A 22,572-nucleotide genomic window follows, 5' to 3' on the forward strand; every position below is an offset into this window, starting at 1 on the left:
TCCTGCTGCAAGCACACAGAAATGGTTACCACACTCCAGGTCCTCACATTACCAAAGATCTCTGACCTATGACTTTTCTGAATGGATTCTTGTGAATTCTTTTGGAAAGTTATTCTGGGAAAAAGACAATCTTCTCACATTTTTATCTGAGAACCTGTGCAGCCCCTTGCCTCTCCTGCTTAATATTATCACTAATGGGAGTTCATTGATCTCTTTTTATCAAGAAGAGCACAAGTTATAAGTCATCCTTTACTATATAGGTATGTAGGAGACACCACGGCTCTGTTGGCACAAATGTATGGCTTTATTTGCAACCTGCAGCAGAAGCAACATATATAATCTACAATTCAATCCTTACAGACATAACTCTTCCCTACCCACACAAAACTAAAAAAGCAGAAAACACTTCTCTATGGATACTTGAATATCCCTGGGTCACCTCATTAGTTTTCAATATTCAGCAAATATACATAATTAAACCATCCAGTTCCCTGACATCTCTTCATCTATCCTTCTGCTTATCTGATACCTTCATATCTCTCAATCGAGCGAACGTTAATATCTTATTATCCAGCTTCAGCCTCATCTCTCCTCCTCCCAACACCTTACTTTTTATGTGTAAGTATGCCAATATTGAGAAGTTTTTTGGTCCATTCTAGAGACATCAGAAGTCCTTTTCCTTTAAAGGTCAGCAGGTCCTGAAAGTTACAGAAACAGGGCCACGTAATGCCTTGGCAATATTCTGTTCAGCATTCTTTGGGGAGTCCAGGGCACCTTAGATAAAAAAGTGACAAAGAGGCGGTCATTGGCACCACAGGCTCCTAGGAAGCAGGTTCAATACTAAACTTCCTCCAGCTCCATTATTGGTCGCAGGAGACTTTAATGCGGCACTCACTACAAAAGAAGAAAGAAATCTGCCACCATTAAGATATGTTAGGTCCAGCTCCAGCGATAAATTTTTTCATCCATTTCTTTCTTCCGCCAATCTAATAGATCCTTAGAGACATCTGCATCCTTTGGAAAATGAATATACTCACGTATCAGCAGTACATTAGACCATGTCCAAAATCGTTTCAGTCTTGGCTTCAGAAAATCTTATTATGAGGATAGAAACAGCGGACATACACCCAATAGTTATGTCCAACCACGCACCAGTCTCTGTCACACTGTTGGATTTTGTATGGCGATTCTCGTCCAAAAGTGAATTGTTCTAGAAACACCTAAAGCACTGGTGGATGGACTTTGAGTAACATAATGCGAAATATAAGTCACACCCGCAACTATACTGGGGCACAGCGAAAACAGTACTCAGGGGACGGATAATAGCTCATGTAACTTCTCTGAGGAAAAAGACTCTTCACAATTATATGGAAGCATGTGCAAAAGCAAGGAAAGCATACAATGTGTATAAAACCTCATCAACTTCACAAGATTGTGAAACATGGCTACAAGTGAAAAGGAAGTGGGATTAAAGATGCAAGGTGTTATTCACCCTGAAATAGGTCTGGTATTGGATCTGTAGGGTATATCGTCAGAGCTTTTTTTATTTTACCAACTGCAGGGCATTACATAAAAAAGGTGGTGCTGTGCTGCAAACAACACATTGCTTGCGATATCTTTGTGGCTGCTGGTATCCTTCTCAATAATGACTTCTGCAGTTGGACCCTTGACACCTCTAGCCTTTACATGACACATGTATCACTGTCATCTACGCAAGACTGCTGCTAGGTGGAGTGGTTAGATGTTGACTTTGGAAAGAAAAGTAAACATTTGCATATCTGTAACATTGCTTTAGACACGCACATTTTTAGGAAAGCAGAGTAGAGCACTTGAAATTGCTGATAGAGCAAAATATGAAGGTGTACACACTTATCCCGGACCAAAAATAAAAGTCAGGTTAGGAGCATTTAAAAAATGAGAAGTCGGCAATGGTAGCCATTATTTTCAGGAAAGTTTTCTTTAAACCCAGAAGCATTTTTTCCCATATGGGACGGGCTGATGTTACTTGTTGCCCAAAGTTGACTTTTCTACAACTTTACACACAACATCAATAGTCTGTTACTCCTGTGTAGGTGAATGATAAGTCCTCCTACACAGCAGATTCCTTCAGAATCAAACCTTTCTTCTACATTGGCTTCAAATGATTCTTTACTAAACACAAAATAATTAGCTTTAAACCTTAAATGAAGATTTGTCTCCCTGTGTTTTTAAGGAAGGAAAGAAAACACTTTTTTTCATATAATTACATTTTTTTTCTTGTATATTTTATTCCAGAAAATAACAGTGACCTGTTTTTGTACCCGAACTGATGCCAATGTGGTCTGAACCGCAAAGTCTTTTAAACTGCTGGGACATGTAATAGAAGCTTTTTGTGAAAATCTATCATCAACATTTTGGATAATCATATTTATGTTTAAACAAAGTCTTGACGCCGTTAAATTCTATACATTTCACTGGATCATCATCTTTGAAATAATGATCTCCACATGGTCATTTCACACGTCCTATTTTCAGATATATATGTTTATTATGTGAGTTGTCTATATTTTTACTAGCACACACTATGCTCATTTTAAATTACAGTGAATCTTTAGCCCAAACATTTTTTGGAAGAGGCTTAGAAGCCCCATCAAGTATTTATTCCTGTACTGTGCAAAGTTTTCCAATGGATACAAACACTGTCCCCTGAACTTCTTTTAAGTTGGGCAGGGAGAAGATGTAGGCAGGTGGTCAAAAATTGGTCAGGGTTGTTGTAGGTATACAGTAACCTTCTATCAGCTTTCTACTGCCACCTATACTTTGTTCCAACTTTCTAATGCCTACTCTCTTAGTATGTCCCATTTTTCCATCATTGTTGTATTATGCCCCCACTGACCAGTGTCCCTGTATTGTGACACAATGTTTTAGTAACCACCTAGCTCTTTTTGGGTGGTTACTAAGTAGGTTGGGTCACAATATGCCGGGTGGTGCACCCAGCTAAAGGGTGCTGGGGAGGACACTGTTACAAATTTCTGGTCCATACAAGTGCTGGGGGTGCTTGGCAAAGAGTAATGCTCAGAAGTCCTTGGATAGGGTAGATGTATTGGTTTCCCATTTGAAGGTATTTCCTCTTATGTGTACTGGGTAATTCCACACTTCTTGTCCCAGGAAACCTACTCTGACCATTCTATGGTATGTATGGAGGAAGCCATAGTAGTTATCCAGGCTACACTTCAAACGTGTCTGTATTTGCAGATTGCAGAAAGCAGAAATCTTTGTGTTTTCATTTTAGCACAGGTAAAGTTATCCTTTTAAAGTGGAACTAAAGCCACGATATACACTTGTCCCAGTTCCGTCGTAGGGCGCCATCATCTTTGTCCTTCTTCTCTTCCTTATATCTTCAGCCATCTTGTTTGGCAGGCCGGGAAAACATACTTGATTGGCGGGCACATAGGAGCTCATTCATTGCTGGCACACACAAGTGAAGCCAAGATTGCCTGATATCCCTTGCAACAAAAAAAAAAATGACAGCTTGGCGGCAATGAGATAGGTAAGAACTGTTAACACCGAAAGGACATTTGTCTTTTAAAAACTGCAATAAAAACTCGACTGATCACCAAAGAGGGACTTTAGTTCCACTTTAAGAAAGCTTGTAATGCGAAACTTTGTTTTATTTGCTTCTAATGTGCATACTCATCTCTAAATTTAGGTTATTTTGATATTGGGGTTGGAAGAAAAGTACTGCAGATAAGTGTAACAACGCCATGACCTTCAGCTTTAGCTTTTTTATTGATTGTTCTGGTGAATAAAGGAAAAAAAAATAAACAATCAATTTTAGTATGGGATTAGCAATGGCATTAAATGATTAGCAATGGCAAATTTTCTTCTTTAATAAAGAAAACTCAAAGTGAAATCAATCAGTGTTCTGCTAACGCTGTGGAGAAGACATTGCAACTGTGCAAAAAAGACAGAAAGTCCGGCCAATTTACTGTTTATCTAAGTTTTATTTGCTGCATTGCTGCCAGATTCAGCAGGCTTTCCACAGTATGCCAGGCAGGAGCGATCCTAAAGTCTTAAATAAACATCACCCTTTTTTAACACCCGCGCCGCTCTCTAACCAAAAGTGATAAAAAGCCATTTAGCAGCCAGGTCCCCATCAGGTATCTGTGCTGAAATTACATGAAGACTGGATCCAGAATACTGATCATGACCTATAAGCCTATGTGAGTTTGCTGTTGCTTGGGTCTATACTCACAATATACCGATAGAAATAGAACTGGAACAGAAGTCTTGGGTATTTTATAACCTGACGGTTTTTCTTTAAATGATTTTTAAATAAAATGCATTCATTCTTTATGTTGCTCACTCCCCAAATATATACTTACCTCCTAGACGTAACCCTATAGAAAGCTACTGTGCAGGTGTTGGTGGTGAATAGAAAATTGGCAATCGGATGCAAACAAAATCCTAGAGGCCTCAACACAACTGCAATTTCTATAAAAGAATCCGAGGAAGGAAGGTTACTGATTTAGAACAGGGCTGTGGTGGACAAAAAAGGATAAGTACACTTTTTTTAAGGGTACTTATCCTTTAAAACCTATTTCCCCCATGGTATAGTTCTGTAATATGGTACTATAGAGCTTTGGGGGTTTAACAATGTATTTTCCACAACCTACACTCTGGCAACCTACAGATACTTGCAAATATGGAACCTCAATACATACAGTAACAAAAAGTCTAGATTCAGCTTCTAGGACATTAATAAACAGTGTGGGATGGGAGACATAGTTTTCATTTTTGCTGGAAGACTGAATACAGCTGCCGATCTGTATCTCTGGCCCGAGCCTCAGATCTTCCATGTTAAAATAAATTATGTTCTCATCTGGGATTGCTCTTCACACATTAACTCCAAGCAAAATACTGTAGAAGCAAAACATGGGGTGGAGAATCCACACATGTGCACTTTTTATGGAGCGTGAACCCAATAATTCCACTGTGTCCGGCTGGGATCAGCTGGGATGGCGCCCCTCCTGTCACATGACCCGGACACATCAGGGCCCAGACTGAAACGGAGGAGCGTATAGTGGCTGATGATTGTTTTATCAATCATTCACCGTAGCACTATAGTGTTTGCTGGTTTAGGTGACATTTGCTATACATATGATTTTTTTTGCTTTAAGTTTCATCAACATTCATATTGTTTACAATATACAAGCAGTGATACAAACATTCCTCCCAAGATGTTCTTTGCTCCTTTCACTGTTTGCAGATGACATTATTTATTTTACCCAAGTTCTTTGGCTAAAATTTGGACACAAATATGTATTCTATAATGTGAATCTGCAGCATGAACAACCAGCCAGACAATGCAGATAAACCTCAGATTATGAAACAATCCCTTTAGATTTTTAAAAGTATGAGCAACAAGGTAGCAATCCAATTTCAGAAAGGCCAACGTTGAAAACATTGTCACCGATCAGCACTTCTAATGTGAATGCCACTTCTCGTACTGAAAGCTATGATTGCCATAACTACCAAGTGGTGATGTGTATGATCACCATTGTATTATTGCCACATAAGGGGTGTATTTTTGCCATAATGGTCAGCTCAGGTGTTTGTTTTTGTGGCTATTTACCGGAGATCAAAAAATGGTGATAAGGATGAATGACATTGTTATAAATGGGACAAACTGGAAAATCATGGTTTTTTTTGTAAATATCACCATTTTTCTGGGGAAAGACTTGTTGGCCCCCTTATAAATAGGCCCCATAGTACTGAAGATATGGCAGATTTTCACTCCAAATACTCCATGTACAATTAAATTGCAATTAAACCTAAAAATTCAAACATTGCAAGCAAATGGTCTATTAAGAATTTGACACTGAGGAAAACATCCAGGCAAACTAGAACAATTTTTTTAAAAAGACAAGAGTTTTTACGAACATTCCGACCTTTATTCTACATCACTTTCTAAAATTTATGTTGGAAATATAACTTTCTCCTTTAATATGTGCTAAAGACTTTACTTCCCACTGCCTTAAGTCATGTGAAAACCTGCCCCTTGTCGCAGACGATCCTATCCCCTGCCCCATGTCCAGGATGATCTTCTCCGTGACGATCCTGACCCCTTCCCCATGTCACGGACAATCCAGTTCCCCGCCCCGTGTCATGGACGATCCAATCCCCCGCCCCGTGTCGCGGGCGATCCAGTCCCCCGCCCCGTGTCGCGAACGATCCTGTCCCCCACCCCATGAGGCGGACGATCCTGTCCCCCGCCCCATGTCGCGGACCATCCTATCTCCCGCCCCATGTCCGGGACCATCCTGTCTCCCGCCTCATGTCCGGGACCATCTTGTTCCCTGCCATGTGTCCGGGACCATCCTGTCCCCTGCATGTGTCTGGGACCATCCTGTCTCCTGCCATGTGTCCGGGACCACCCTTCCTTTTCCATAGACCATCCTTTGGTTTATGCCACCTTAACGGAATAATTTTAGGGGCTCAATTCACTACCAGTTGTTTGGTTGGGTTCCTCTTAACTATATGACCCAGAGACTGTAAAAACCCAATAAATGCATAGTCCAACCACCACAACCCAGCACATCCAGTAACGTATGTATGCACATCCTTCCGCAACCAAGCAAGACTGGAAATATGCAATCTGAAATATGAATTTTACACAATCCTAAAGCCACAGAACTTGCCTGAATGAAAAAGAAAACAAAAACAGGCAGAGCTCAGAAGGGGCCCCGTGGGGCCAGACTGGACTGTTTTCCTTAGCTCAGCTCTGTTATGTTTTCGATTAATTCCCTGGGAAGGAAGGCATTAGGTTCTGTCTGGCGATGATCTCCTAACCTCATTCCGGGGATGATAGTGTTTGACTTCGGGATATGATCTCATGTTTTGCCAGTTCGCTGCAAATGAGATTTATTTCATGTTCATATATTAAAATTGCACTCTCCGATTAGGGATCTTTTTTTTTTTCCATGTTCGTGACATGAGCCAGAAGGTCTCTGAACTACAAATAAACCAGGGCCCCTGGTTTCTAAACCGGTAACACAGATAAACATTCTGAGTTACAACGTGGTATATGTAGCGTAGTTTGATAACGTTATCTCTGGATCAGAGAGATTGAAGAAAAGTTTTAGGTGAAGTTGTTCTCTGGATTATGTTAAATGTAAAGCTGTTTGGTAACTGTATGGAATTTAAAGGGTATTTTCCTTTTTCGGAGGGCCAAGATTATACTTCTCTGTTCATGGGCTATGCATTTTGCTGTCAAGAACGACAAAATACACAAGTGTGTATTTTATAGATTTTTGTATACACAAAATACACAATGGTTCACCAGGTACCAAACCCTGTTCCACAAATCTCTGGGACCTACTTGAAGAAGTCTGTCCACATTGGTCTAAGGGTTAGTTTAGACCTACCTTGGGATCGATCGATTCCAAGTCCTCACGGATGGCACCGCAGCGCTGGTTCTCAAAGAACCCCATATGACAGCTGGCAATAGTAAGCGGTACTGTACCCACTCAATACCGCCCCTATTCCTTCCTAATAGAACTGCCCCTAGGAAATACCACATGTGTCGTCCCCCAAAAGACAGTGGTTCCTGGCGTGAGGAAGTGGTAAAAACACCTCGTCAAAGTTCCCAGACTGGGTGGACAACTTCCCTGAATCTTTAGAGTCTCCTGAACCAACAAAACTGCTCATTATCAGTGCAGTTAATCACATTACCTGTAACCCCTAATATTAACGACATTGTGTTAGTAGAATCTTCCCACCTGTTGGCACTAAATACAGTGACACTTTTTCAAATATAACCCATGGCTCTGAAAGTGATGTAAAAAATAACAAACAAGTTCTTGCATGTGCAAGACTACTACTGGGATGTTCTCATTTCAAAGCAATCACAAGAAAACAAAGAATAATTAATGGACTGTGTATGAGTGCACATGTAATATTAAATAGTTAATGTGGGCTATTTAACAATAGCAAATGGCAAAAAAAGTAGTAAATGATAATTAAGCAGCTCAAGCAGCCCCCTCCATTATGGCATGGCCCACCAATTGAGCACAATCACAATGAATTTCTATGAACTTCAATGCCTCTTGTGTAACCACAATCATAGAGATCTATTTTGTATTAATAAACTGTACGTATATAGCACCAACATATTACGCAGCATTGTACATTAAATAAGGGTTCCAAATGACAGATACAGACAGTGACATAGGAGGAGGAGAGGACCCTACCCTGAAGAGCTTACAATCTAAGAATTCTATCAATATAGCGAACAAGCTACATAAATTCATCCTCTTACCTCCAGCCCTATGTGATGAGGCAAACCCACGTCCCAATCACCAATCCACCTTCATTGCAATTTGTCGATATCAGCTTCACTTGTCTGGTTCATCCTACAGAGCCATCATTAACTTTTTCCTTTTACCTTTATAACTTTTTTGGAGCCTGTTTTTATTCCTTGCTAGTATTACATATAGTTCAGTAACCCCATTGCATAGAACAGATTTTCTATGGTTCCTTCTGGTTCTGTTTACTGAAAATAAAAAAGAAATAGATGAATATTAATAATAAAACCGCTGGAGTGCAGGCAGTGGAAGATCACAAATGTTCATTTACATGTAAAGTATGTTCTGTGTCTTACACATAAAGCATAATTATATTAATGAGGCAGAATAGACGGATGGAGCTCGGATACCGACACCCGCTCTCTGCTGAACACCAAAGTTATGTCATTTATAAAATACAGGACATTATATATTGCCTGATATTTTTCCCTCCCTCTTAAGTCCTCTCTGCCTAATGATTTGAGGCGTGGCCAGTCACATGACTTTAACAGGTCACATGACTCTCCTCCTGCCTTTTTTCTGCATTTGTTTTTACAGCATTCCCTTTGATTTTCTGAAGGAATTAAAGCTCTGAGCATTATAATAAGACAAAACATTGCTTTATAAGTGGCTAGTGTTGCTTTTTAACAAGGTCGTGCGAAACAGGATCACCAAGATAGATTGTAGGTGTCATCTAAAACGAGGAAATAACATTTCACTTTTTGGTTTCTCTGAACAGGCTGGATATTATTGCAGAAAGAGAAAAAGTATTAACTTACACAGGTTATTTGTGTAAAGGCTGCTGATGCTTTTCCTAGCTGAACACTAGAGGGCAGCAGAGTGACTGCAAAGTCAGCTTCCTGCCAATAAGAAAACTACATGTCCCATGATACCTTGCAGCTCGAATTATGAAAAATAATACTAATGACAAGTAATTTCTAGAGTTTGACTATAATCAATGAAGATTGCCCTGTGTAATAGGTACACTGCCATGTTCCCCACATAACTGCCCCCTCTCTTCTCTAATGCCACTGACTTACCCGCCTAAATGTCTAGCCCCGCCTCCGCACCTCAGCCATGCCCCCACCTCTCTAGCTCCTCACACACAGCTGGGCGGGAACTGACAGGTGTCCAACCTATGAGGGAGAATAAAAATCACTGTTGCCCCCTGATTGGCCAGCTAGTGACAAACGACAGCTGTCCCACGTCTTTAGATTTTCTCTTGTAGAGGCGGGACAAGAGTCAGTACTGCTCCTTGATTGGCTGAGATGTATCAGGGTGCTTTCCTCTCGTTCCTAGTAGGCAAAGTCGGAAATACATCTCTACCATAGAGCCATAAATCTCGTATTCCATCCTTTAGTCCTGCTTCCACTAGAGGGAGCTCTGTACTACAATTCAGTCTGTCCCTGTCAGGATAACGGCAGCCATTTTGGCTAACTTGCTCAAAAGGCATGAGGAATGCTATGTACTAATAAAGTACATTTGTAGAATTGAAGCCCAATACCATCTGTCTTTTAATTTCAGAAGCTAACTAATAACCAAATGACTCCATGCTAGTGACAATACGGCATTTTTGTGCCTTTTAAAGGAAACCTTTACCTGACAGAAACATGAAGACTGTCTGGGTGTCATGGCAACCTTCTGACTTGAATACGCTGACCTAAAACAAACATATTCAACCCAAGTCTTATAACCAGAGCTGGCTATAGATCAGTTGGAGTGGCTCCCTGGGCCAATATCAAACCGGGGCCCCAAAAATACTACAGCCCATTTGATATACCCAGTTCATGAGGCACAAACTGCACTATTCTATTGCATTTTCCTAAATGTTGAACAGACTTTTTGCAAACGTTTACTTAAAAAGTTCAAAGCAGAATAAAGTTCCTTGGAGAACTTCATAATGCCGCTGTAATTGTGCAAAGAGGAAGGTTCTACACTTGATCTTAGCCAAAAGCAATAGGGGGAAGTTTCTGTTGGGCCCCCTCAGCGTTTAATAATTTGCACCCCTCAAATACTGACCCTGCTTCTAACTTTTTTTAAGTGGTGGAAGATGAGCAAAAATGTCCTCTGCATCTTCCCCAATAGGAAACAGTGGTCATTCCTGTCAGGTATTTTGTGATACACAAGGGTTGGCTGTACAGGCGCTATGATAGAAAATCTAACGCCGGTACACGGCTTTACATATACCTGACCTACAAATGTCACCCGAATCTATTACCCCTATTACATTATACCTCAGGGTGGACACAAAGTAAAAAACTGAGCAAGGAGAGCTCCTCCATATGTCCAAGACTTTTATAATCTGTACCTCTGCCTTGCTGGCAGTCACTGGGTTGTCAAGTAATATTTGTACCAGTGACCCTTCACAGAATTTAGGAATATCTGCTAAAGTTTATACCCATCCTGACGAAGTGTCGGCCAAAGTGCCACAAAAGGCGTTGATGCTGAATATTAATTATCTGGGACACATAAACACAGTTTTCTGAAAATATTCTGGATGATCTCTATTTCTACTTTGGTGCCTCTGCTATCCACACCATTCCCCTCTTTTTTTGTATAGATGGATGGTCAAATAAACTCAATTTACCTAAAATTCAGCAAGAATCCACATTTATTTAGGTTATTAAATATGTCTAAAACAACAACAAACATTTTTTATGTTAAAATGCAACAGAATATTGCATTTGCCAACGCTTCTAAAACAACAATAAAAAAAATATTTTGTAAACTAAAATGCAGCAAAAATAGCGTTTGTCAAAACTTCAAAAACATTAACAAATGAAAAAAAGAATTTTGCCTTTTACCATTTAATTGATATTTTTTAAATCCTATTTTTATTATACCTCACCAAGAGAGCAAAACATTTTATATGCAAATAATAATACATTTTTTTTTTTGGTGGATGTGAAACATTGATTGAAGTAGGTCACGAATCAAGTCCATAGTTTGACCATAATGTAATAGTTTCCAGCTATTTCTGCCTAACCATAACTGCTGTGTTCCTTTACGTGTCAAATTTGTTTCTTCATGAGGATAATTCACACAATGGGCTCTATCTATAAAACTGGGAATCGGACATTCCTCCAAACATTCCCTGGTGGGAATCTTCTAGGTCCATGCGTTTTAATGGCAGTAATTGCTTCCCACCAGGGAATGTTTAAGGGAATGTCAGATTCCCTGTTTTATAAATAGAGCTCTATGACATGTCATACTACAACATATACATGTCACAGCTCTGGGGATCTGCTGGTCTACATTTGATGTGTATTTCCATTACCCATGATAACTACGCCATTCTACAATATGGGAGCTCCAATACCACCCCGATATTACAGATATTAGCAGATGATCACATACTTCCATTCTTATTTTTATAGCTTTTTTTGTTTTTGCTCTTTGAATAACGTATTGATTATAATAGAACATCTGATAGGAATTTCTTCTAGTGTTCAGCAGAAATTTAATATTTAGAACACGAATACATCTTCGTGCCCTTCTTTCCGGTTGCAGACTACAAATGATGAAAGCCAGATGTATAGGTGAAGCGATAATTGTGACAATGTCACATCTAGTTCAGCGGATGGCCGTGTCATGTGACACAGAATTAGTCTGGTATACGTTTCATCTCTTATCCCCATTCCCCTGTATTCACACATCTGTGTTTATTAAAGCCACAAGGTAGGTGATGGAGCCTAGGCCTGGTGCTCATAGTGACAGTATATTAGACAGGGCTGTCCCTCTCGCTGACCCCTCGCCTTCCCGTCCTCTGCAGAAACAAACCACGCACGCAATCTGCTTTCTATCCAGCCCGGACAAGGAAACGGCGAATGTGGATTATCAATTCAGCAATGAATGGAGTCAGATGATAGCGGCAAGAATAAAAGTAAAGGAAAGGTCCAGATTAGCTCCAGAGCTGGGGTTTTATCTGTAAAATAGTTCCATGTGCTCCAACTATTAAAGAGACATTAAAATACGAGTAACAATCAGGGTCCATGTGTGCAGACATCAGATCCAAGTCAAACGTTACCTTGTCTTGCATTGACATGCTTTTGACTTACATCTCGCCTTAATTGTATTTCTATAGAGGGGGTAGCAGCATGTGACTCCCTCCAATTTATAAGATTGTTACCAGCAATCAGATGTCAGTAGGCTTCATGCATCAAACATTAGAAAAGGGAAATGCCTTTATCTCCCACACTAGGTTTCTGTTTTTTTTCAATATATGCAACTTTCCACCACTGTATTTGTATCCATGTGTCTCATATGCCGCTCTGTAACTTTAGGGACCTTGTTTATGAAGCTGAAATCAAGCCTTACCTTCAGTCTTGCACGATTCTCTCCTGCAATAAAATTGCTGTGATTTCACTGTGTAATGTTGTAGTGTGAATTAGAAGATTCAACAAGTCATGGCGACCTCATCTCCTGGCTGGAAGACGTTCAGCAACATAAAGTTCTCTCTTCCCTACTCTGATGGACCTGATGGTTCTTAGCCCATGCCTTTCACTCATTATGATTCCGTTCTTGTGGTCATGGAGGCTCACTATCACATGTAGAGACACTGCTACCAGTCCTAAAGAAACCTTCCAAGGGAATGCTCCACAGAAACAGTCAATAATTCCCACAGCAATGTCCACCATGAAGTGTACACCAGGCAACATTGCATTGCCTTCTACTGCCACAATGCTCTAACATACCCAAGGCCCTGGGAGCTGGATGAGGATGTGTTTAGGAAGGGGTTTCTCAACCTTTTTAACATTAGGGAACTCCTTTAAATAATTTTCAGGTAACTCCTACTATAATGACTCGCAGTATATTAGCGCAGTGGTCAGAGAGAAGAATTCCGCTACTTCATTGGCCATTGGAAAGAATGCCACCCCTACAGATAGCCAAAAAACATTGGTAACTATTAGAGTGATCTGAGAAACACAAATAAATCATTGCTCAATGAACTCCTAGCAACCTCTGGAGGAACCCTAGAGTTCCACAGATCCCTAGTTGAGAATTGCTGTTCTACAGGATTATCTTCAGCTTCTAATGCTTTTTCATAGTCTATTATAAGGCAGGTGACCAGAAAAGTTTGCAGTAGAGGATTCCATTGGTGACAGAAGCAGACTATAAATACACATAATATAGCAGTGAAAACAGTGGCCATATTTGTATTTAAGTACATATCCGGCCGTTGACTTGGAGTTCTGCTTTATTTCGATATAAAAAAAGGGGACCAGGTCAGGAATAGTCTTTTTTGCAACCCATATAACATATGGCCAAGAAGGTTGACCGCAGCTGAGAATGCTGTGACCTAATACAATAATAACAAGTTAAAGTGATTTTAATTTTTGGATTAGTCGCTAGAAAGACAAGGGTATCAAAATAACAGAAAACCACAGGACTGTTCCAGCCAAGCAGTTGTCTCCCAACATGCCGAGCTCTGATCCTTGATACAGGAGAACCTTTACAGCCAAATCTGAACTAGCAAAAAACACAGTAATTCAGATAAAAACAGATTATACGCACAGCCTGGGTTTCCTATCTTGTTTTCCACAACCAACTAAAAAACTTGTTTGTCTTTTTGTGCAGCCATTCCTTTATTGGTTCTTTAATGCTATACAACTCCCTTAACTCATCCAAAACTCCTATTTTCTCTGTCTGTCGTTATTTCTAGGGTTTCAGCTTTACCTCCTGACTTCATCCTCATTCCTATTGTATTGGAATTGAGTTCCAGTGACTTTGCCTAGGCTGAGTTGATCTCATCAGTCTGCTGCAGAACAATGAAACATTTCCTCAGCTTTCTTTCCTCCTAAATGATTAGCATGCTTAGGCAAGTGAAGGTTGCTGGATCCAGTTGATCCAGCGTTTCTTTACCTTTTTAACATGGGGGAGACCCTCAAAGTAATTTGTAGGTCATCAGAGAATCCATTTTTATTGACTTTACTCACAACCAACAGTATCTTAGAGTGATGGCCAGTGAGAATGCCTTTTACGTTTTTGGCCATTGAAAAGAATGTCACCCTTACAGAAAAGCAAACAGATCATTGGTAATAGTTATATTATCCCGAGAGTCACATGCTACTCATTGCAAGAACCCCTAGCCACCTTGGAAGAAGCCTTGCTTGAGAAACCCTGGTCTGATCTGTGTCAGAAGTTTGTGAACACAGCCAACACTTCACAGGCATCAGAATTTATATTTGTGTTTCATCCCTGAGCCAACATCTCCATCCAGGAAGTAGATGCTGACACTAGGTAATGCCTAAACAAATATGGTTTCGCATTTCTGCAGAGAAAAGCAGATATTATTATTGTCAGGGGAAATTCGGGGATCACTTTGAGAAGTATTAAATACCTACACATGAAAAACATATAAATGATGCTGGGCCTTTCAGTCTTTTTTATTGTTCGAGGACTACAGAGGGTGGTCGGAGGGGCAGACACAACCTTATCATACTACCATCATTTTAGACTTATCTGCATTTTTAAACATTCATGTTCAGATCATCTAAGCATGTATGTTATGTCAAGGAAAAGTGAAAACAATACTGAAATAAAAATATGTATTCTATCCTGACCAATCACTTTTATCCTTATGAGCAATATGAAATCAAAACCTAATCTAGGTGACATCTATCTCACGCATATGGCCAGCCAAGACCTTTGCAGGACAATACCTGGCCATCATCATGTCTGGTACCTAACACTATTTTTCATGAAACGTACCAATGGCTAAAACTTTTGTTTCCATCCTTGCAGGATTGGTCAGTTTGCAATACCAAGATGTTCTAAAAGATGGGAGAACTTGTTAACACCCCTAGGTTAGTTCTCAGCTTGTTAATTCGTTTTTGGTGTTGGTTCTTGACTTTGTTTTATCAAGGTTGTGTTGGGCCAAGCTCTTTGTTGATTATTTAGAGCTCATAGTATAGGTATAAAGGGAATATTTTTCATGTTACAATTAGTACATGCATCAAAGGTACACATTATTTATTTTAGGCTCAATATCCAAATGCCTGTTATTGTCACAGGGTTTGGATACTTTAATCTAAGACTCCTTCCAACGTCATACAAAGTACATATAAAGATTGAAAACAAGGTAAGAAGGGGACCTGTTACCGTCGCATGATTCCCAATGCGTTTCGCCTGTTATAGGCTTCTTCAGGGGTATAAATTTGCAGAGGTTGTATGATTTGTTTGGTTGGAGTGTAGGTAGGGGGGTAATAGAAGTAGTATTCAAGCTGCATAAAGTTTGATATGTCCAAGCCCAAAGCAAAAAGATTGTTTAAATGTTGTCCTAGTAGATTAGGTTCAGTTTTAATATTCATATATATGTTTTTTGTTTCATATACCCTAAATAGGGGTTTTGTGAGAACAGTTCACGTTGGACCTCCTCCCAGCTCACCAGCCAAGACAGAGCCTCAGCTGCCTGACCATTACTGAACGGTTGTATCATTGACCAGATAACTGGCAATGGGACATTTATAGTCACCCTATGACTTAGTGGTTGATCGCTCCCACTTTATGAACAAGTTTTATAACATACATACCTTATTTTAGACCCAATGATGCCATCACAGGTTGTCTGTGCTGTTCTAAGAAAGGCATGAAAATCATATAGAGAGGACAAAAAAAAAATGTAGTGTAGTTTTAAAACAATATGATTCACTCCGCCATACATATCAAATGGTAAAATCATTTGAAGTAAGTCAGTGTCTATGAATGCATGGGAACATGCATGTCTCTATGTGTTTATTGATGGCTTTTAATGGAAGTGAACTTGTGTTTTAAGTTTAATGGCCCTTTAAGTGCAGCTGTAAACCACTACATGACATGTCTTTATGGCTACAGAGATCTGCCATTTGACAGCTCCTGTGATGTCATGTACTGTACAAATATAAGACAGTTACCCTTGTCTGGAGGCTTGGAGACAGGATGGCACCCTTTTAAACCATGCGGAGACACCCTAATCCTTTCTGAATCTCCAGGAGCACAATGCTGCCTTATCACACGGGAGTAAGACTTTTCCCGAAAGACACGGATCATGAATCATTCCAACCACAATGACCTTCTGCATACTGTTCTAGGAATATCATTTATCATTTGTGATTTCCAGGGACAGTCCCCCGTTGTAAAGATTTGTCCCTTGAAATATCAAATTCTATGTCGTAACAAATAAGTATACATATTTATAATGTCATCTAGCATGATATAATGTTGTGTGTGAGGCAGTATCAGGAGATCAAGAGATCAATGGCAAGACCTAGGAAAGATGTTACCATGTATGCATTTACTGTATATATTGTAAGGAAGTATCGGTGATAAATACCATAGTGCAGTACAACTGGGAAGAGGCTGGGGTGCAGTAGCAGTTGCAAAGCTAAGGACATGTGAAAGTTTGGAAACTTTTTTCTTGTCCCCTTTTGCACACTGTTTGTCTTGGTGACCATTGCCAGGACTGAAAAATCCAATAGTTTGAGTCATCTCCAGCTTGTCCACTTCTTGATGCTTCTAATAGGTTTTTCATGGATTTAATTTTTTTGATTCATTTACAGCTCTGGCCTATGGAGATAAGCTGTGGGACGTACCAGTCCCTCCTGAGCAGGTTCTATCCGCTGGGAAGCTGAACCGGGAGCCTCAATGTCAATACCAACTGCGCCACCTGCAAGATGGAGCCCGTATATCCGCTGTCCTGCCTCCTAACATAGAAGGTCACTGGATCTCCACAGGGTATGGAGAATATTGCCTTCCATTGCTGCTATCTAACCAACAGGCATCTTTAGTGTATACATCACTGCACGGTGCAATGAACCAAGACACGGCTTGCCAAGTTCTGTACCTTTTAATCAATTAGAAGAATTAGACTGCTTTAGATCCTCCTTGTTCAAAAAAATCTCATAAAAGCATGATGCATTTTGTAAGTTTACACTGGACAAATTGTCAGACAAAAAAATTCTACCTTTAAGAGCAATTTTGCCTCATGTCTGGCTTGCAACATCGGAAAATAAAATGGGGGTAGAGCAAATGTCAATGGGGTAAGGAGGTACAGACAGCAATGGACACACTGTCCCACACTAGTCTGTTTCCCTGTGGAAAATCATCTTTACCCGTGTCTGTCCTCTTGTGTCCTCAGTATGTCATATAGGAAGAAATTAGAACCTGACAGAGGTTTCAACAGCCACTCTGTTCTGTACAAGGAAATGTTTGATCTTGAAGTGTTTCCCCTTTACAATCTATAGACAATAACTTCTACATTGTATGTAGATACCCCACCTAATGACTGGGTACTGGTGTAATATTACAGCAAACACATTTTAGATAAATGTGCTTACAACCCAATGGGAATTGTTTGGGGAGGTTTCCTTTCTGTTCTAGCATGACTGCACAAAGCCATCCCCCAATGGTAAGGATTGATACATTTGGTGTGGAATACCTTGAGTGGACAGAGCCCTGACCTTAATCTTACTGCACTTATTTGTGATTAATTCTTTTCTAACATCAAAGCCTGACTCTTGAGAAGCCTTCCCAGAGGAGTGTAGGCTGTTTTAGCTATAAAGGAGAGTGGGTGGGAGGTAAATTCCATACAAAATGCATATGGTTTAGGAATGTGGGGTCCAAAAATCTCATATAAGTGTTATAGTCAGATGCCCACAAACCTTTGATCATATAGCATGTGTAACATTTAGGTTTCTAGATAAAATGAAGAAAGTGTAAGTTATATATAAAAAGGATATTGTTCTTATTGCTTATATATTTTTTAACTGATTACAGATGTGAAGTGCGATCAGGCCCAGAATTCCTTACAAGGTCCTACACCTTCTACCCTAATCGTCTGTTCAAGGCTCTCCAGTTCTACTACACAGACCCCCAATGTCATCACCCTTCCTACTCTCTGGTAATCAAGGGAAAACTGCGTCTACGCCAAGCATCCTGGATTACAAGGGGGGCGACTGAGGCAGATTACCACCTTCACAAAGTGGGGATTGTATTTTACAGCCAGGAAGCCATGAGTGACATCAGGGATCAGATGAACAGAACCTGCTCTGGTTTTGTGTCCACTGGACGTACATGGGCACCAGGGAGGGTATATGAGCTTCTCAGCGCCAAGGCAGGAAGAGACTGCACTGGTGCCATCTCCTTCTCCATGCATGAGTTAAGTCTAGTGAGGCTGGAGAAACAATACAATGGACACCAGGGAGTTGGACTAGTGGAGAAGCTGTTTCTGGGAGACACTCATACGAATCGGTCCGAAAGGATGCACTATCGGCCTAATGGTTACCAGCAGCCACTTCAGAGTGCTTTGGTAAGTTTAAAGAAATCCTGCTTAACTGTTAGATACCTGGTAAAAGTAAACTTATATACCTAACTTTCTTGAAAAGCCACTTCTGTCTGGCCACTGCAAGAATTTCCCAGTCATTTGGGGATTATCTGCTGCCGCAGCACTTTCTTTGGTTCCCTCCATTGTGTTGTACATCTAGTGACCTACAAGCCGGTGGTAGAAATCACAGCCAGTAATGTGGACACACTGAGGAGTATATGAATTCTTGTAGCACCTGGACAGGAGTGGAGGGGAGGCTTTTAAAAGTCTTCTTTTAGCAGGTATCTTCATTAAACAACTGTCTATGTGGGAAATGAAGCCAGTAGAACACACCAGTTGTAGGTTTTGATCAGAGCTACATAGAGGCTTGTAGAATTCAGGCTTGTATCCTCTAGTTCAGTAATGCAAGCACATGCATTTTGAACACGTTCCACATGAACTAATGAGATTTCAGTTTCAGAAAATTACAGCAATAGTTCAATGAGATGCCAAGGGCCAGCTGGACAAATTTTCCTTTTAATTTTTAATACATAAAGTCCAATATGGTCTAAACTTGTAAAACATATTGCTTCCCTTTTTGTATACATTTAGGGCAAGTTTATCAAACGTTGTCTTTATATGAATGCAGGATAGAATCTAAAAGCAAGGACATAAACTGGTTTATTTAAAGGAAATCACTTCACGTTACAATCTGTTTTGGCTTTAGAATTCAGTTAATGTCTTTGCCGGGGCCCTGTTGCACATTGTTATGGCTCCAGTTAAAGCCAAACCAGCACAACATATCCAGCCATTCACAAAAAAAGCGATTTCCATGTACTAACACCTTTTTCTTTTTGCAGCACCACGTTCACCCATGCCACGTCTGTGGGATAATATACAACGCCAATGAGCACCTCCCACCTGTCTTGCCTCGTACGTCTCACACTCCAACCCACCTCCGAGGGGAATGGGTTAGCAGCCAATGTGAAGTGCGCCCAAATGTACTCTTCCTCACTCGTTACCTTATGTTCCATGCTGACAACCACTCTTGGGAAGGATTCTACCACCACTACGCTGACCCTATCTGCAAGCAGCCAACTTTCACACTCCGTGCTGCTGGTTACTACACTAAAGGCGTCCAATCTGAGCTTGTGAAGGGTGGCACAGAGTTGGTGTTTACAGTGAACAAAGTATGGGTTAAACCACTAAACCAAGTCATCTTACAGATGTTGAACACTTCTCGACCCAGGAGCTGTGGTGAGGCCGGTTCATGGGCCATTGGGGAGGAACAAGATATTTCGGTCACAGGAGGTTGTACTGCCCTGGGTATCAGCCTCCCCCATACTGAATATGAATTATTTAAAATTGAGCAGGACACCCATAGCCGTCTCCTCTTATACATGGGTGAAAGGCCGACAGATGGGTCCAGTCCATCCACACCACAAAAAAGGCCAACCTCATACCAGCCTCCTCTCATCCAGTGTTCTGGGGAATTCAGGGAGTCGCTGAAGCAAAGCTTCCCTATAGACAATGCATCAAGCCTTGCAGCTTTGCCTAGGCCTCAGTATTGGGCCATGCCTTTATTGTTTATTATATTACATACTTTAAGACAGAACTGATAAATTACTTTTGTTTTGTCAGGTGCAGTTCTTTGACATACTGGGACATGCTTGTCTTCTGCTAAGAAAATATATGTTGAGGTTTTTGCATTTTTTTTATATTGTATTAAGATACTGTACATAGTATTTTATCTAATAATGCACTTGCTGAAAATATATATTTTTTTGTAAAAAGTTCCCGCATCAAGGAGGTTTTCCTATGCCAAAGCCAAAGTTTTCCCTTAGAAACTGAACAAATATGGCATCTAAAAAGATCTCCTAGAGAGGACATGTCCTGCACGAGGAAACCAATAACTTTGTGGGCCAAGCAAATTAGACAAAGTTCTGAAAAACTATTAAATAAATTGGGTGCATTCTTACGTATACTGCCTGAATGCCAAATGGCAGGTGCTATTAGGGTGTTCATGCTGCCAGTACCGTGCTGCTGCTGAAAAGAAGGACTGGTCCAACATTTATTCAGTCAATATGTGGACACCGCAGAGCCCTCAAAAATGGACTTGTGTTTGGCTTTTAAGGGAAAGTTTATAATGCCGTGTCACTTTTTTATCAAACAGAAATGTTTTTTTAACTTGTGATGTAAAATATTTCTTTTTAAAGCTTTATATAAAATGTATCTTCTCTCTACTCTTGCTTATATAGGCATTTCCCATATAGCTAACCTTTTATATATTAACGACTGGGCCACTCCAATTTTGCATAAATGTGGCTCCCCCTCCTATACATACCTATGATCACCCATCGTCCTCCTCCAACCTGGTCTTCTTACGGTATGGACATGGGGATGGATATTTGGTTAAATGTGATTAGCTCGATACACACTGCATAATGCAATAGGTTGACCATTACATGCTCTACGTAGTTTGTTCTGCACAGCAGTTGTGCCGTACTGCCCCGTCTCACAAATCCATGAATCAGATGGCTCACTGAAACTAACTGTATGAATGTTACAATCGGGTAAGTCACATACAAAGCTTCCCCCTAGTGGTTATTTTACAAATACCTGTATTCAACCTAACACCAAAAATATGGCAAATCAAGCATTTAAAGCTGAACTCAGGCAGGCAAAAAGACAGAAATGATTGCAGGCCGGTAAGCATGGAGCTCCAGACACTAAAACCTTGCCTCAATGGGTACAAAAACATTCACAAACTTCATAATAGTAACTTTGTCATGGTGCTGAGAGGTGCGAGGGCCACAGTCTACCCTCTACAGAATAGGACAGATAGAAGACCGGTCACAGAACGAACAGTGATTGGCCTTGAGTGAAAAAAGTGCCTACATGAAGGCTGATTTATGCTGAAGAACTGCACTAACTTAAAAATCATGAAGCACACCTGGATTTAGGAATACGTGTGCTTTGTGTAATTGGCCAATTATATGCTTATTCCAGAATGCAGCTTTATTATTATTACTATTCCCTTTTTTTTTAATGGAAGCAGTTTGAGTACCTAAAGCTGATGTTGTTTTTGTTGCAAATGGAAGTAGCAGCATAAAGGTGACCAGAAATGTTTTTTTTAGAAATGTTCCTGTTTTTGGCTGGAGATCAGATGACTTGAAGGTATAAATTATAGTAACAACTCAAATGACGTGTTTACTAGTCGCACACCATGTTTTTCCCTTTAAGGATTTTTTTTTTTTTAAAGCCAATTAAATAAAAGGCGGTCTCCATCGAGGCTCTGCTGATGAGCTAAGTCAGATACCAAATTTTCCTGCCTTTTGCAAAGTATTGTGGTAAGACCTTTAGCAGAATTTTGGAGGGAGCAGAAACAAAGTACTGTAGAGAAGACTCCACAATGAAGAGTGAGATTGTATCCAGCAGATTACTAGACCCATATGAAAATCAGTTTTTGGAAATCTTAGCTTTTAACATATAATTATAATTTTTACAGACATTCTTTAGGTCGCTCTTTTCCCCCTAGTACTCCCAAAGTAAGTTTATACTGAGCTGTCCATGATCTTGCAGGAACCACACTGTGCACAGCCACTCCTGTATACTCTGCTTTGTCCCATCCTTTAGAAACATGGACATGCTATTATATTAATGGCAGGGTAACTTGAAGAATAACTTGCCTAATGTCAAGTTTGCATCGTGGAAAAACTTGGCTAAAACAAGTTTGCAACGTAGATCCTAAATATTTGTACACGGGGATTGATATTGGGCAGAGACCCAAAAGGTCACCCTTAGAACTTTGAATTGTACAAACTTATGACATAAGTAATACAGCTGTTGCAATACCTAGGATTTTCTGTGTGTCCTATCTTTCTTTGGTGCTTATCTGAGGAGCAGAGGCAAAAGCCCAGCAATAAGCAAAACGCAGATTAATAATTAAACTATAAAACTGCTTGGCTG

At 40.2% G+C, this 22,572-nt stretch overlaps 1 protein-coding gene across 2 annotated transcripts in view; it reads left to right on the forward strand.

The window, feature by feature from the left end:
• Positions 1–20,846, forward strand: part of APCDD1L (APC down-regulated 1 like) — a 30,828-nt gene extending 9,982 nt beyond the window's left edge. The window contains exons 2-5 of one of the 2 annotated variants that reach the window (XM_072414503.1): positions 15,069–15,130; positions 16,862–17,036; positions 18,078–18,609; positions 19,464–20,846. In XM_072414503.1, coding sequence (XP_072270604.1) covers positions 15,069–15,130; positions 16,862–17,036; positions 18,078–18,609; positions 19,464–20,222 — 1,528 coding nt within the window. In that variant the 3' untranslated portion in view covers positions 20,223–20,846. The remainder of the gene's footprint in view (positions 1–15,068; positions 15,131–16,861; positions 17,037–18,077; positions 18,610–19,463) is intronic. The other variant, XM_072414504.1, reaches the window with a different exon arrangement.
• Positions 20,847–22,572: the final 1,726 nt, after the last annotated feature.

Source organism: Pyxicephalus adspersus, chromosome 6 (genome assembly GCF_032062135.1).
Source record: "Pyxicephalus adspersus chromosome 6, UCB_Pads_2.0, whole genome shotgun sequence".
NCBI classification, from domain to species: domain Eukaryota; kingdom Metazoa; phylum Chordata; class Amphibia; order Anura; family Pyxicephalidae; genus Pyxicephalus; species Pyxicephalus adspersus.